Source organism: Gymnodraco acuticeps, unplaced genomic scaffold, assembly GCF_902827175.1.
Source record: "Gymnodraco acuticeps unplaced genomic scaffold, fGymAcu1.1, whole genome shotgun sequence".
Lineage (NCBI taxonomy): Eukaryota > Metazoa > Chordata > Actinopteri > Perciformes > Bathydraconidae > Gymnodraco > Gymnodraco acuticeps.
The window spans coordinates 193,654-210,699 of NW_022990403.1; the positions used below are offsets into that span (position 1 = coordinate 193,654).

The window sequence follows — 17,046 nt, forward strand, 5'->3', positions numbered from 1 at the left end:
TTCTTCATGTCTCTTCTACATCAACATGTGTCCCCTCTTCTCCGTATCTCTTCTACATCAACATGTGTCCCCTCTTCTTCATGTCTCTTCTACATCAACATGTGTCCCCTCTTCTTCATGTCTCTTCTACATCAACATGTGTCCCCTCTTCTTCATGTCTCTTCTACATCAACATGTGTCCCCTCTTCTTCATGTCTCTTCTACATCAACATGTGTCCCCTCTTCTTCATGTCTCCTCTACATCAACATGTGTCCCCTCTTCTTCATGTCTCTTCTACATCAACATGTGTCCCCTCTTCTTCATGTCTCTTCTACATCAACATGTGTCCCCTCTTCTTCATGTCTCTTCTACATCAACATGTGTCCCCTCTTCTTCATGTCTCTTCTACATCAACATGTGTCCCCTCTGTGGAAAGAGACTCTGAAAGTTTCAGGAACAAAGATTCTCTCTCTTTTTGATCCATTTCTATAAAAACCTGTCTGAAAATGAGCTGATCAGATTTTGGCCACTTTATGATGTCATAACGATGTGTTGTCTTGTGTAACCATTAGCCAATCAGCAACCAAGGTAACCCCCCCCCCCCCCTTATCACCTGAATCTCCTCCTAGAGCACCATTGAGTTCTTTGTAACCAAATCTCTCTCAGAGGGGCGTGGGGAGGGGCTCCTTATTTTCATCTGAAGTAACAGACAGAGAATCAGCACTGGGAAACAGGGCTGAAACAGAGGGGTTTATGGGTAATGCTGCAAAGATCTGTTTGGTGTTTCAGCCAATCAGAGACAGGTTCTGTATATATTGATGAGAAACAGTATAATAGCGGACCTTTTAAAGTTAGCATCAAATACCAAGGCAGACGCATTTAACAAAATAAAACAAACCAAAACTTTGGTTATTCTTTCCTCGTCTAACACTCACTCACTCTGGTTTCCTTTGTTCACTGAGTTATGTGAAAATATGTCAGCTCTTCCTCCGTTTCTAAACCTACTTGGAGGAGCAGTTTGCCCTAGAAGCATCTTAACACTTTTGAGTATATCTATCATCTTGATTAAAGTGTTTTATTTGTGCACATTGACATTATCTAAACGTATTCTCCGTGACATCCTTCCACCTTCTTTGTGTCCGCAGGGCCTACGTGTCTCTGTTCATGCGTCACCTGTGTGAGCCGGGCGCTGACGGAGCCGAGACGTTTGCAGACGGCGTCCCTCGGGAGGGTCTGTCGAGACAACACGTGCTCACACGCATAGGGGTGATGTCCCTCATCAGGAAAAAGGTATGGAGTCCCAGTCCGAGTATCAGGAGAGCATGTGTAGATAGTTTGAGTGTTTAATCCCTGACTGAGTGACATAGATGGCAAAAGTGCACATCCTTTACTCAATAAGTACAGATACTCGTGTTTAAAAATACTCTGGTAGAAGTACTGACTAAACTTCTTTACTCAAGTAAAAGTAAAGAGGCTTTGAAGTGTACTTCAGTAAAAAGTACCCATAACTAGCAGCTGCTTTAAAGAGTACCTGACCTCCCTTTATATCAATAGAACAATAATGTCATTGTTAGCTAATGAATGTTTCCATGCTGAACAACGGCAACATGACAACGTTTCCATTGGTCCCTCTTCTTTAGAGAAGACCAGGACATGATGAATACACGGTGTAGCGTAGGTGTTATCCCTGAACGAATACATAAACTTGGGCGCCAGACAGAGGAATATTTAATACAGCCAGCTGTCAAATAGATGATATGCTCAAACACGCAGAAACAGAGGGATAGCCCGGTGACCTAGCTACTGACGTTTACAAAGGAAAACTAATAATCAACCAATTCGCTTTCAACATAAAATGTCTGTATTTTTTTAACCCCAAATCATAATCAGTACATTAAACAAACAACTCATGTCAGACCATTTTCCAGAAAACTTAAATCCAATAGATGCAAAAACACAAACAAATAAGTCAAATCAACTCAATTACTTATGTGACTCCGAGAGCCTATGATTGTTTACATCATGGGGATTGACTGTGAGTGAGTGTGTGGGGGGGAGAGAGAGTATTTGTTGTCCTTTGTCACTCAGGGTAAGAGTGTAGTTCAGGGGATAGGGATGTGTGACAGTAGAGTGCAAGAGGAGGGGAAATGATATTGGGGTAGTGAGAATAACTTATCTGAGGGTGACAGGCCAGAGTAGATCACTGGGTTGCAGGGTTTAACTGGGAAGGGGAAAGTTAAATGTTTCCCCAACAGCTCCTGGGTTCAGTGGCAAAAATAGCCTGATTTCTCTGATGAAGTCCTCAAGAATCCACTTTCCTCCTTGCTAGATCCGACTTCCTCTTGGTTCTTTCTCCTCCCTTCGAATGACATGCTGGCCTCCTTTAAACAGCACACAGGTGCCAATAATTTCCTTGATTGGTTTCCTCCAGCTTCTCTCAGGGGGTGCTTGATTAGCCACTCCCCTTTTTCTCAGGGAATCTGTAGGAGTGTGTTTATTTTTCCCCTGTCCTGCTACAACGGATCGTGTTCAAATCAATAGGCACGCAATGACTCTAAATAATAATGATCACGCCACAAAACACACATTCAAACTAAAGGAACCAGCTGTTTGGGAAATGAGAGAAGTAGAAAGTACAGGTATTTGGGTTCAACATGTAAGAAGTAGAAAGTACAGGTATTTGAGTTCAACATGTAAGAAGTAGAAAGTACAGGTATTTGAGTTCAACATGTAAGAAGTAGAAAGTACAGGTATTTGGGTTCAACATGTAAGAAGTAGAAAGTACAGGTATTTGGGTTCAACATGTAAGAAGTAGAAAGTACAGGTATTTGTGTTCAACATGTAAGAAGTAGAAAGTACAGGTATTTGAGTTCAACATGTAAGAAGTAGAAAGTACAGGTATTTGGGTTCAACATGTAAGAAGTAGAAAGTACAGGTATTTGAGTTCAACATGTAAGAAGTAGAAAGTACAGGTATTTGTGTTCAACATGTAAGAAGTAGAAAGTTCAGGTATTTGTGTTCAACATGTAAGAAGTAGAAAGTACAGGTATTTGTGTTCAACATGTAAGAAGTAGAAAGTACAGGTATTTGAGTTCAACATGTAAGAAGTAGAAAGTACAGGTATTTGAGTTCAACATGTAAGAAGTAGAAAGTTCAGGTATTTGAGTTCAACATGTAAGAAGTAGAAAGTACAGGTATTTGTGTTCAACATGTAAGAAGTAGAAAGTACAGGTATTTGAGTTCAACATGTAAGAAGTAGAAAGTACAGGTATTTGAGTTCAACATGTAAGAAGTAGAAAATACAGGTATTTGGGTTCAACATGTAAGAAGTAGAAAGTACAGGTATTTGTGTTCAACATGTAAGAAGTAGAAAGTTCAGGTATTTGTGTTCAACATGTAAGAAGTAGAAAGTACAGGTATTTGAGTTCAACATGTGAGAAGTAGAAAGTACAGGTATTTGAGTTCAACATGTAAGAAGTAGAAAATACAGGTATTTGGGTTCAACATGTAAGAAGTAGAAAGTACAGGTATTTGTGTTCAACATGTAAGAAGTAGAAAGTACAGGTATTTGGGTTCAACATGTAAGAAGTAGAAAGTACAGGTATTTGTGTTCAACATGTAAGAAGTAGAAAGTACAGGTATTTGAGTTCAACATGTGAGAAGTAGAAAGTACAGGTATTAGTGTTCAACATGTAAGAAGTAGAAAGTACAGGTATTTGAGTTCAACATGTGAGAAGTAGAAAGTACAGGTATTTGTGTTCAACATGTAAGAAGTAGAAAGTACAGGTATTTGAGTTAGAAATGTAAGAAGTAGAAAGTACAGGTATTTGTGTTCAACATGTAAGAAGTAGAAAGTACAGGTATTTGTGTTCAACATGTAAGAAGTAGAAAGTACAGGTATTTGAGTTAGAAATGTAAGAAGTAGAAAGTACAGGTATTTGAGTTCAACATGTGAGAAGTAGAAAGTTCAGGTATTTGGGTTCAAAATGTAAGAAGTAGAAAGTTCAGGTATTTGGGTTCAACATGTAAGAAGTAGAAAGTACAGGTATTTGAGTTCAACATGTAAGAAGTAGAAAGTTCAGGTATTTGAGTTCAACATGTAAGAAGTAGAAAGTTCAGGTATTTGAGTTCAACATGTAAGAAGTAGAAAGTACAGGTATTTGAGTTCAACATGTAAGAAGTAGAAAGTACAGGTATTTGGGTTCAACATGTAAGAAGTAGAAAGTACAGGTATTTGGGTTCAACATGTAAGAAGTAGAAAGTACAGGTATTTGGGTTCAACATGTAAGAAGTAGAAAGTACAGGTATTTGAGTTCAACATGTAAGAAGTAGAAAGTTCAGGTATTTGAGTTCAACATGTAAGAAGTAGAAAGTACAGGTATTTGGGTTCAACATGTAAGAAGTAGAAAGTACAGGTATTTGGGTTCAACATGTAAGAAGTAGAAAGTACAGGTATTTGGGTTAACAAAACCCAAATACTTCAGGCTTCAGGAAAATAAGTAGTGGAGTAAAGTACTGATACCAGAAAAATGTACTTAAGTACAGTAACGAAGTATTTGTACTCCACTACTTCCCCCCTCTGATGTCCAGGTGCAGGAGTTTGAGCATGTGAACGGTCAGTGGTCGATGCCCTGGATGGCCGAGCTGGAGGAAAACAAAAGAGCTGCGGCTTTAGCTGCTGGAGAAGATTCAAAAACCCCCTCATCTGGAACTCCTGCAGACACACAGCCCAACACTCCTGTCCCAGGTACACGCACACACACACACACACACACACACACACACACACACACACACACACACATACACACACACACACAGCCCAACACTCCTGTCCCAGGTACACGCACACACACACACACACACACACACACACACACATAGCCCAACACTCCTGTCCCAGGTACACACACACACACACACACACACACACACACACACACATAGCCCAACACTCCTGTCCCAGGTACACACACACGCACACACACACGCAGACACATAGCCCAACACTCTTGTCCCAGGTACACACACACACACACACACACGCACGCACGCGCGCACACGCAGACACATAGCCCAACATTCCTGTCCCAGGTACACACACACACACACACACACACACACACACACACACACACACACACACACACACACACACACACACACACACACACAGTTCTGTCCCAGGTAAACACATACACAGCCCAACACTCCTGTCCCAGGTACACACACACATACACACACACTTCTGTCCCACACACACACACACACACACACACACACACACACACACACACCACAACATTTAAACAAACGTAAGACGTCTAAGTAAAATGTCCAATCAAATATAATAAAACATATTTATATATTGTACTTCATGCATTAATTAATTTCAGCATAATTATAAATAATACTGTCAGCCGGATCATTCAGTGCACATGATTTGGTGTTACAGTAGCATTCGAATACACAATGACCAGATGCAACGTGTTAAGAGTTTGCAGTCAACGCTGATTTAAGGCTTTGAAAAGAATGAAAAAATGAGATCCAAAATGAAATCCACAGAATAGATACGAAAATACATATAAAGCGTTTTGCCTCTTCATTTCTCATACAGTGAGAGCCATCACAGTATGCTGTGACATGTTGTCTTTAAGGGGATCCTTTCACAGATGCATTTCCTCTCAGCACTAACCTCAGCACCGCACGCTTTACCTCAAGTTTTACCCAAAGGGAAACTTAATGTGAAGTAAACGTTTTAAGTCACAACCCTAAGTATGTTGGAAGTTGTGAGAGTTAGGTATCAGTTGGTCTTTGTTCACGCTTAAACACAATATTTTGACTTGTCAGCTGACTGTCTTTTGCAAACAGCCAAAAAAACAAGAAAGTAAGAGACAGTTTTTTCACTTATTCAACCTTCAGTTCAGGTCACGATCAACTATCAAAAATAGCTGTGATATTAAATAATGATATAAAGGCAAGACAGAACTGATCAACGGAAACATTACTCTTACCACAAAATAGTCCGCATGGAAGTGTATTTACTACAGTCGACATCCACACATTCACAAAATAAACAGACGGGTTTTATACGTTATTCAATTATATTGATTATGCGTTTAATACTAGTTGAACATTACATTTTTATATTTATGTGTTTTTTATTTATTTATTTTGTATATGTTTCTAGTTATTGTGCTTTTTATTATGTTTTTAATTATTGTTTTATTATTGTACTCCCATTGTGTTGTTTAATATGGTAGTTACTGCCTGTACAGCACTTTGGTCAACTGAAGGTTGTTTTAAATGCTATATAAATAAATAAAGATTGAGATTGACAGTTTTCCAGCCAAGCAAAACACAAACAAAAAGTCCGCCCGGCGATAAACCGAAATTGTCTTTACTGCCTAATCCAGGCCACTATAGTTCATTGACAAAACAAAGCTGTTGCTCCTGCGCCCGTCGGCAGCAAAAAACGGAAATGTTTGTCGGCCTATTTAGGCTAAAATCCACAGAAAAGGAAAACACGATGATCGGCCTCGAGCGATAGAACTATTAACAAAGCACTTATATACTAATAAAGGACTGGCTTATCTAAAGCCAGTTGAGTAGCACTTGAAATGTTGAAACCTGATGTACTTATATGTTTCTGTTTTCTTCAAGTTTGTATTTTGTTGGTCGAACGCACTTATTGTGTCGCTTTGGAGAAAAGCGTCAGCTAAATGTAATGTAATGGGCGTGGCACAAAGGAGCGATCTCACCCTGTGTTGCAGAGAATCTCTATCTGTGCGCGGAGACGTGCTTCGTGGTCGGTCGATGCAATATCCACATTCAGTTATTTTCAGTTACTTCCCCGTTGCATTTTAACATATATATACACATGCTGAGGAAACGTAAATATCCCTCTGAATACCCGCATTCGCCGCACACACACTTCCTCCTCCCGTGAGAACCAACCCTGGTGTCCCGGTGACGCGCCCACTAAAAAGCCCCTGGTGACAGGTGAATATGCAGATGAGGCTTAATGACTCAAACCGTACATAACAGTGGACGTTAGCAACTGCAGTTGAGAGGATATCATACATGTATCATAGTTCATTTCATGATAACCAACAGGCCGTAAACATTTTCCCCTGCCACTACAGTTTAGAAAAAACACCTTAAATCAATGTGTGGCCGTTACATTAGTTAAATGAGTTTCTATCTCTGCATTGCATCGTGTTGTTGACCTCCTGACCTTTAAATATTTCTTGTCAGAAGATTTGTCGAAGTCTGAGGACAAGGAAGACGTGAAGAAGGAAGTCGAGGACGGCAAAGGAGCCAAGAAGGCAGACGATTCAGAGGTGATTTCAGATCCAAATCATCCACCTTTTGTTTTCAGAACAGTCTCATAAGATTTGAGCAACAGCAAACACACATTTTGATAACTGGAACGTTCTACTTCTCTAGATTATTGAAATCCCTGATGAGTCTGAAAAATCCCCCGTCGTCGAAAAGAAAGGAGAGGAGGTAGACTCGGCCGCGGGGAAGGAGGAGAAGGAGACAGGAAATGGAGACGAAGGAAAGGAGAAGGAGACGGAGGACACGAGTAAGGACAAAGCAGAGAACGAGAAGACTTCGGAGACGGAGAAGGACACTCCTGCTGAGGTCAAGGGTGAAAGTTCGGAGGGGAAGACGGAGTCAGAGGAGGACAAGTCTAAAGGTGAGGCAGCTGAAGGGGCGATGTTATCTAAGATATGTATGAGCTGCACATGTCCCCCTCTTGTTACATGTGTAGTTAAAATATATAGCTTTGAAGTACAATACACCACAAATATACAACTACAGTCAAATGCAAAACACATACAACAACTTTTCCATTGTGCCTTTTTTCCCTTTGCATTATCTCACGGTGCTTTTGTTGTTTCAGCTGAGGAGGGGAAAGATGAGAAGATGGACACCAGCTCGCCGACAGAGGAGAAGAAAGGTACATGTCAACAAACACACACTCTAAACAGGACATGTTCTGGGTGGGCTAAAACTACTCATGGCAGTGAGTTATAGGTTTTTGTGCATGTAAATTGTACCTAAATATTCACACTCGGCTCTGTTCCTTGGTTTTTTTCCGTCTGTTATTCGAAAATTAAATAAGCGTGAGAAGTGTGAATTTCAAAATGAGATGTGTGCATTTTACAAGCACTAACTTTTAAAGCTATTAGAAGTCAAGCCGTGTTGACTGTAAATTGACGGTGAGATGCCTGTCCGATGTATTTTTTTATAGGTCACCTTACCACGCATACTACTGACCAGTGTTTCCTCCAGACCAGGGCTGAGAGGGTGTCCACCCCGAGAGCGGGAGGGTGACGTCACGCCGAGTCACGTGACTTGAATTGAGCCGCCCCTTATAGATTCTATCTCGTTACGTATTAGTGATGGGAATTCCGGCTCTTTTTAGTGAGCCGGATCATTTGGCTCGGCTCACTAAGAAGAGCCGGCTCCCAAACGGCTCTTCATGTTACCACAGTTTACCACAGAGCCTCAGTTTCGCCGCTGCGAGGCTCCGGCGCTCTCAGTTCACTAGCGCCCCCCGTCAAGGCTCGCCGGCAGTACACTTCCCGTCACAGGAACACGCTTTGCTGGCGGCGAAAATAATCCCACCAGACTCCTTTGCCCCTCCAGCAGAGGGACGGCCTTGTCCTTTTCGTCATTTCAAGCTATAAAAACTCTCGATCTTCTCTCAAATTATTTATTTTTTTGGACGCCCTCTGCTCGAGTTCAGGGCGTTCCGAGCTGAATAAGGGCGTCAAATGACGGCAAGACGCCCCCCTGGGGGAAACGCTGCTACTGACCAATCATCTTGATCATCCTGCTTTAAAAACACACTTAAGGTTCATTTTGCAACGATGATACTGAGATGTTTCTGTTCCTTCTCGCAGAGCAAAAGGAGGATAAAGACGCCGTGAAAACAGACGAGTCGGGCAAACTGCAGAACGGAGAGAACGGCAGAGAGGTAGCAACAGCTGCTGCAGCCGTGGTGAACGTCGTGGAGGAGAAGAAGAAAGCCACCAAGCAGAGGTTCATGTTCAACATCGCTGACGGAGGATTCACAGGTACACACACACACACACACACTGTTAGAGCCATTTTCCTTTCATCATTATGGTTTGAATGTTTGTCTTATTAATATAAGGCGTGTTTTTGTGAATCACACTACGCTTTACAAGATGTTAATTTAAGTCTTACTTATTTACTGTCAAATGTGCGCTGTCGGGTATGACGTGCATGTCTATATGCCTATATGTGGCATGACAATGGTACACAGCTGAGTTTGTGATTAGACGGTAGGCGGTATAGTCTTTTGACCGTGTTCTTTTTTGTTACTTTGAAGCGAGGACGTTTGTCTTCATGTTTGTATGCAGCCTTGATCAAAGAATACATCTGATCTGATTCAATGCTAAAACGATCGGAAAATGGCTATTAAATGTAGAAACAAATTTAAAAAGCCACGACACACACACACCACTCTTTTCCTTCTCTCTAGTTTCTGTTTCTGACCTCTCTTCCCTCCCTTACAGAGCTTCACTCTCTGTGGCAGAACGAAGAGCGAGCGGCCACCGTTACCAAGAAGACCTTCGAGATTTGGCATCGCCGCCACGACTATTGGCTGCTGGCTGGAATAATACAGTATCCTTTCAAATGGACGACTTAAAGGTCCCCTATTATACTGTTTCTCATCCATATATTACAGGTCTCAGATATATACAAAACCTGTCTCTGATTGGCTGAAACACCAAACAGATCATTGCAGCATCCCATAATCCCCTCTGTTTCAGCCCTGTTTCCAAAGTGCTGATTCTCTGTCTGTTACTTTAGATGAAAATAAGGAGCCCCTCCCCACGCCCCTCTGAGAGAGATCTGGTTACAAAGAACTCAATGGTGCTCTAGGAGGAGATTCAGGTGATAAGGGGGGGGGGGGGGGGGGGGTTACCTTGGTTGCTGATTGGCTAATGGTTACACAAGACAAAAAATCGTTATGACATCATAAAGTGGCCAAAATCAGGGTTTTATAGAAATTAATCAGGACAAAAAGAGAGAGAATCTTTGTTCCTGAAACTGTCAGAGTCTCTTTCCACAGAGGGGACACATGTTGATGTAGAAGAGACATGAAGAAGATGGGACACATGTTGAAGTAGAAGAGACATGAAGAAGATGGGACACATGTTGAAGTAGAAGAGACATGAAGAAGAGGGGACACATGTTGATGTAGAAGAGACATGAAGAAGAGGGGACACATGTTGATGTAGAAGAGACATGAAGAAGAGGGGACACATGTTGATGTAGAAGAGACATGAAGAAGAGGGGGACACATGTTGATGTAGAAGAGACATGAAGAAGAGGGGACACATGTTGATGTAGAAGAGACATGAAGAAGAGGGGACACATGTTGATGTAGAAGAGACATGAAGAAGAGGGGACACATGTTGATGTAGAAGAGACATGAAGAAGAGGGGACACATGTTGATGTAAAAGAGACATGAAGAAGAGGGGACACATGTTGATGTAGAAGAGACATGGAGAAGAGGGGACACATGTTGATGTAGAAGAGACATGAAGAAGAGGGGACACATGTTGATGTAGAAGAGACATGAAGAAGAGGGGGACACATGTTGATGTAGAAGAGACATGAAGAAGAGGGGACACATGTTGATGTAGAAGAGACATGAAGAAGAGGGGACACATGTTGATGTAGAAGAGACATGAAGAAGAGACGACACATGTTGATGTAGAAGAGACATGAAGAAGAGGGGACACATGTTGATGTAGAAGAGACATGAAGAAGAGGGGACACATGTTGATGTAGAAGAGACATGAAGAAGAGGGGACACATGTTGATGTAGAAGAGACATGAAGAAGAGGGGACACATGTTGATGTAGAAGAGACATGAAGAAGAGGGGACACATGTTGATGTAGAAGAGACATGAAGAAGAGGATTTTGCATAATAGGTGACCTTTAAGAATGACGATGTAATCCAACGGGTACATCCCTTATCTTCTTATACATAAAAATCACCTGGTTTTCTTAGTCTACTATAATAAAACAGTACATTTTTGTTGGTTTCCTTAAAAATGGCTTGGCAAGAAATGGAAATGTACAGGAGCATCTACCCTATGCTTTCTGGATTATAAATGGTATTTTATCGACCATGCTGTCGTCAAATCAGGATATTGGCCGATTGTTACTCAAAATAATATTGTGCAGCTGCCCCATATCACTTCCTTTAACCTGCTTGAGTATCTGATAATACGACCCCTCATAAAACATTCATGTTATTACACTTGACCTCGGTCTCTCAGTCACGGCTACGCTCGCTGGCAGGACGTTCAGAACGACGTCAGGTTCGCCATCCTCAACGAGCCGTTCAAAGGGGAGATGAGCAGAGGAAACTTCCTGGAGATCAAAAACAAGTTCCTGGCCCGCAGATTCAAGGTGAGCCGAGACCGCCCTCCACCATCATGTTTATTATTCACCGGAGCAAGGGGAAGTATTATGAGGAAATACTCTAGCCCCATTTGTCTAGCAATCACATCAAATCCACCTCTAAATCTGTCTGGATTTTTGTTAGATTATATAATTTTAGTAGAAGTGGCAGTAGTAATATTATTAGTGGTAGAAGTGGTAATAGTAGTGGTAATATAAGTAGTAGTAGTAGCTAGTATTATTATTATTATTATTATTATTATTATTAGTAGTAGTGGTAATAGTAGTAGTAGTAACACTAGTTGTAGTAATAATAATAATAATTCCTTACATTTATTATAGCGCTTTATCAATGACTCAAAGCGCTTTACATATACACACATTACACATATATCATACATGTAATGGTCAGATACTGTGGACAATACCCACAGTAGTAGTAGTAACACTAGTTGTAGTAGTAGTAGCAGTAGTAGTAGCACTAGTAGTGGTAGTAGTAGTAGTGGTGGTGGTAGTAGTAGTAGTAGTAGTAGTAGCAGTAGTAGTAGCACTAGTACTGGTAGTGGTAGTAGTGGTAGTAGTAGTAGTTTTAGCACTAGCAGTAGTAGTAGCACTAGTAGTGGTAGTAACACTAGTATTAGTAGTGGTAGTAGGAGTAATAATAGTAGTAGTAGCACTAGTAGTGGTAGTAGTAGCAGTAGTAGTATTAGCACTAGTAGTAGCACTAGTAGTAGCACTAGTATACGCAGTAGTGGTCGTCCCCTGTGAGAGAGTGTGATTCTGTCTGTTGTTAATTCATATTCTTTCCCATCATGCTCATGTCTTCTCTCTGTGTTCCTTGGTCAGTTGTTGGAGCAGGCGCTGGTGATCGAGGAGCAGCTGCGCCGCGCTGCGTACCTGAACATGGCGGAGGACACGGCCCACCCCTCCATGGCTCTGAACACCCGCTTCAGTGAGGTGGAGTGTCTGGCCGAGTCCCACCAGCACCTCAGCAAGGAGTCCATGGCCGGAAACAAGCCCGCCAATGCTGTCCTGCATAAAGGTAAAACACCTGGGGAGTCAGACATATATGAAGGTGGAGTGGGGGTTGACATGCACCTGGAAAATATAAAAACTAAATGTGGGATTTGATGATAATGTGTTTTAGTTATAGAGCGCTTTTCAAAGTCAACTTTATTGTGGTGGTAGTAGTAGTAGTAGTTTTAGCACTAGTAGTAGTAGTTTTAGCACTAGTAGTATTAGTAGTGGGAGTATTAGTAGTGGTAGCGGTAGTAGTAGTTTTAGCACTAGTAGTAGTAGTAGTAGTTGGTTTAGCACTAGTAGTAGTTTTAGTAGTAGTGGTAGTAGTAGCGGTAGTAGTAGTAGTAGTTTTAGCACTAGTAGTAGTAGTAGTAGTAGTTGGTTTAGTAGTAGTAGTAGTAGTTTTAGTAGTAGTGGTAGTAGTAGTAGTAGTAGCGGTAGTAGTAGTAGTAGTTTTAGCACTAGTAGTAGTAGTAGTAGTTGGTTTAGTAGTAGTAGTAGTAGTTTTAGTAGTAGTGGGAGTATTAGTAGTTTTAGCACTAGTAGTTGGTTTAGCACTAGTAGTAGTAGTAGTAGTTTTAGTAGTAGTGGGAGTATTAGTAGTGGTAGTAGTGGTAGTAGTAGTAGTAGTTTTAGCACTAGTAGTAGTAGTTTTAGCACTAGTAGTATTAGTAGTGGGAGTATTAGTAGTGGTAGCGGTAGTAGTAGTTTAGCACTAGTAGTAGTAGTAGTTGGTTTAGCACTAGTAGTAGTTTTAGTAGTAGTGGTAGTAGTAGCGGTAGTAGTAGTAGTAGTTTTAGCACTAGTAGTAGTAGTAGTAGTTGGTTTAGCACTAGTAGTAGTAGTAGTAGTAGTTTTAGTAGTAGTGGTAGTAGTAGTAGTAGTAGTAGCGGTAGTAGTAGTAGTAGTAGTAGTAGTAGTTTTAGCACTAGTAGTAGTAGTAGTAGTTGGTTTAGTAGTAGTAGTAGTAGTTTTAGTAGTAGTGGGAGTATTAGTAGTTTTAGCACTAGTAGTTGGTTTAGCACTAGTAGTAGTAGTAGTAGTTTTAGTAGTAGTGGGAGTATTAGTAGTGGTAGTAGTGGTAGTATTAGTAGTAGTAGTGCTTATAGCACTCATGTCTTTCCAAGTGAAATGAATCACTACAAAAGGAAGATTATTATAATAACGATCTAATTGACATTTATATATGTATCCCATGAACATAAAGTAATGGAACGGCCAGCTTCTATTTACTGGCTCACACATATTTGAACATTTTGGGATTTCAGCAAGTTTTAATATTTCTATTTTTTGGTATTGATGTAATTGGTAATGTGTTCATTTCTGTCCTTGTGAAATGAATCACTTCAATCCCAAGATTATTATGACCAAAAAGAAGTTGTTCTCAAGCAGATGATAATGTAATTGACATTTATTACATGAATGTAAAGTCATGAAACTGACAGCTTTGTTATTAAGTTATTCCCTTTTTGTAAATGCATTTATTTGTGTGTTGCTGCTTCACTTAATCTATTTATATACTTTTCATTGGGATAAAAATAGTGTTTTCCCCGTCATGGTTTCAATGTGCACGACCTGTTGTGATACTATCAGCTGAATGGAAAAGGGAGCGATTATGGAAATACAAATATGTATTTCTATATATAAAGTATATCTAAATATAGCTACTAACGTGACCAGCAATAAATGTCAGGTGCATCATTGTGGTCAGCTTCCATGTTTGAACAAGGAGAGCTATTTATGACCTCTGCAGGAGATAATCTGCACAAACACCCAGTCGTAAAGCTTTGAGGTTATAAGAGATTATAGTCCCACAACACCAGGGTTTGGTTTTCCTTCATCATTCTCATTTAATCATTCGGTCATTGGGTTGATTAACAAAACAGAGAACAGCAACACGTTTCTTACTTCTGAGAGGCTGCGGACACCATTTTTACCGGCAACCTTTCTTAAATCATTATAAAAATTAACAGATGAAGGGGAGATGCTGCTTGGCTGTAGGGACCGTGATTACTGTTTCTACTAGGATGGATTCACATTATGGTCTAGTGTAATATCCAAATCACAGGATGCAAAGTCATTTGTACTTAGTGTCTCTACTGGGACATGTCTCCATGCTTTAATGTTCAGAAAGCTCTTTATTCTTCTCATACTGCCTGTGCTGCAGCACCTCTTTTCACCCTCTGTCTGAAACCAGAGCCCAGTCTGCTCTGATTGGTTAGCTGGTCGGCTCTGTTGTAATTGGTCAACCGCTTAGAGATGTCCCGCCCCTTAGACTATCACGTACAGTGTGCTGGAGCGCTAGCCAAATAGAAGAGCGAGAGTTACAGAGTGATGTTATTGTGTTACTGAAGTAAACAAAGGAGACCAGAGGCCTTTACTACGAAGCCGCATTTTCGCTTAGCGGCTAACTTCAGGGAAAACTCTGGGTTTCCGGTCCTACGACGCTGGTTCTCTTCTTAGCGGGCTAGATCTCCATGGTAACTTATGCTGAGCGGCTAACCTGCCCCGGAGCAGGTTAGGTTGCAGGCTAAGAGCTCAACTCAGTGAAAGCACTGCCTGCTGACCAATCAGAGCTCAGTGTGCGGAGTTTAAAGCGATCAAGTCATATTACAAGAGAAAGGAAATACAGAAAAGCTGCCGTTGCAGGAAAGACGGCCGGCAAAAATCACCGACTGTGTGAACGTGAACATTAATAGAATATCACCTCCTTCTTCAGAGCAATCTGACTATTATAACATTAGCGTTAAGAAAGCTTACTTAAATATCTGCCACAACATAAGTAACCGGATCAAAGTAACATTAAGTAGCCTACAGTCCGCGGCATATCACTTCATAATGTATCATATATCTCCTTATTTGACTCAGCTTCTTGAGCCGTATCTGGCCGTGCAACACTCAGTGTCACATACTGTATGCAGAAGTATTATTTTAAGCAACACATTAAGTTGAGGAAACACTCGAGTCAAATGTAATGAAAGTCAGATCGTGTTTTAGACGGGGCAGTGATATCATAAACCTGTTAATGTACGCATTCAAACACTTGTTCTGTTACCAGCTGTATTCACCTTGCAGGTGCAGCTATGTGGCTTTTATCCTGGATAAAGTGTTTAAGTCATGGATGTTTAAAGTTTAACTTCTTCATATGTCTAATATTATAGTTGACTTTTCATTCAGGAAGTATGACGCTGCACTGTCAGTACGCTTCTCCATGTTTGTGATTGGTCAAATGTTGCTAGCCCCGCCCCTTTCATGTGAACGTGCTCTCAGCCGGAAACAGAGAAACCCTGGCTTGAGTTACCGAGTTGATAACCAGCGTCGTAGGACCGCTTAGCGAGAGCGAGTTTGTTTTGGATTAGGTACGCCGGGTAACTCAAACATATCCAGGGTATGTTGAACCGGCTTCGTAGTACAGGCCTCAGCTGAGGTGTTTCAAGCTGGTTTTACTGAAGCTTACGTTGAAATGTGGTCATTTTAAAACATACTTGCTAAAAATCGTAAAGAGTTATATATTTAGATGACAGCGGGTTTCTCACAGTTTGTCTCCGTGTTGTTTCTCCAGTTCTCAAACAGCTCGAGGAACTGCTAAGCGACATGAAGGCCGACGTCACGCGTCTCCCGGCAACCATCGCCAGGATACCCCCTGTCGCCGTGCGGCTTCAGATGTCAGAGAGGAACATCCTCAACCGATTGGCCAGCCGCGCCCCGGAGCTCTCCGCTCAGAGCCAATCACAGACGTCGCAGCAGATGCAGGTGCAGCGCTGACCTATCACATCGCTCCTTTCACTCTCACTGACTGAGGCTAGCTGCCCTCACCTCACCACCATGTAGCAGACGCCCCCCTGCCCAAAAAAAATAACCTTGTACAGCACAGGTTAGTCCCCTCGCTCTTCACCCAGAAACCATCCCTCGGACTCAGAGGAGCTTCAGCCGCTGGACGCAGACACGACAAGATTCCGACATTGATTTTGGGGATTTTCTTACGTTGATTTCAGGAGTTTCTGTATCCTGAGCACTGTGACTGAACTGCAGCCGCACCGACCTGCCCTTTGTCTCTACTGCAGGGTCAAACGTGTTTGTGTGTCTAGGGAGTGTGTGTGTGTGTGTCTGTGTGTGTGTGAGAGAGAGTAACTGTTATGTAACATGAAGAAGAAGACTGGAGCAGCATGCTTGGAGTTTACTGGTGCATTCTACTTGTTTTTGCATCATACAAAATGTCAAGGGATTTTCTTGTTTCTTTTAGAACATTTTTGACACTTTTTTTTTTTAAGATAACGTTATTGTCATCATCTGTGTGTGTGTGTGTGTGTGTGTGTGTGTGTGTGTGTGTGTGTGTGTGTGTGTGTGTGTGTGTGTGTGTGTGTGTGTGTGTGTGTGTGTGTGTGTGTGTGTGTGTGTGTGTGTGTGTGTGTGTGTGTGTGTGTGTGTGTGTGTGTGTGTGTGTGTGTGTGTGTGTGTGTGTGTGTGTGTGTGTGTGTGTGTGTGTGTGTGTGTGTGTGTGTGTGTGTGTGTGTAAACAGGGCATCTTAATGTGCACCTCTACTGCAGAAAGCACCGAATTTAAGACCACGTCACATTTCTATCAGT

The 17,046-nt window shown here is 41.5% G+C and overlaps 1 protein-coding gene across 1 annotated transcript in view; it reads left to right on the top strand.

The window, feature by feature from the left end:
• The window catches only part of chd4b (chromodomain helicase DNA binding protein 4b), a 68,557-nt gene extending 52,242 nt beyond the window's left edge, over positions 1-16,315 (top strand). Inside the window, 10 exon segments of the mRNA XM_034224869.1 lie at positions 1,126-1,270; positions 4,571-4,727; positions 7,238-7,323; positions 7,430-7,682; positions 7,890-7,946; positions 8,896-9,069; positions 9,535-9,643; positions 11,316-11,448; positions 12,286-12,481; positions 16,022-16,315. Coding sequence (XP_034080760.1) covers positions 1,126-1,270; positions 4,571-4,727; positions 7,238-7,323; positions 7,430-7,682; positions 7,890-7,946; positions 8,896-9,069; positions 9,535-9,643; positions 11,316-11,448; positions 12,286-12,481; positions 16,022-16,224 — 1,513 coding nt within the window. The 3' untranslated portion in view covers positions 16,225-16,315.
• The last annotated feature ends 731 nt before the right edge of the window (positions 16,316-17,046 follow it).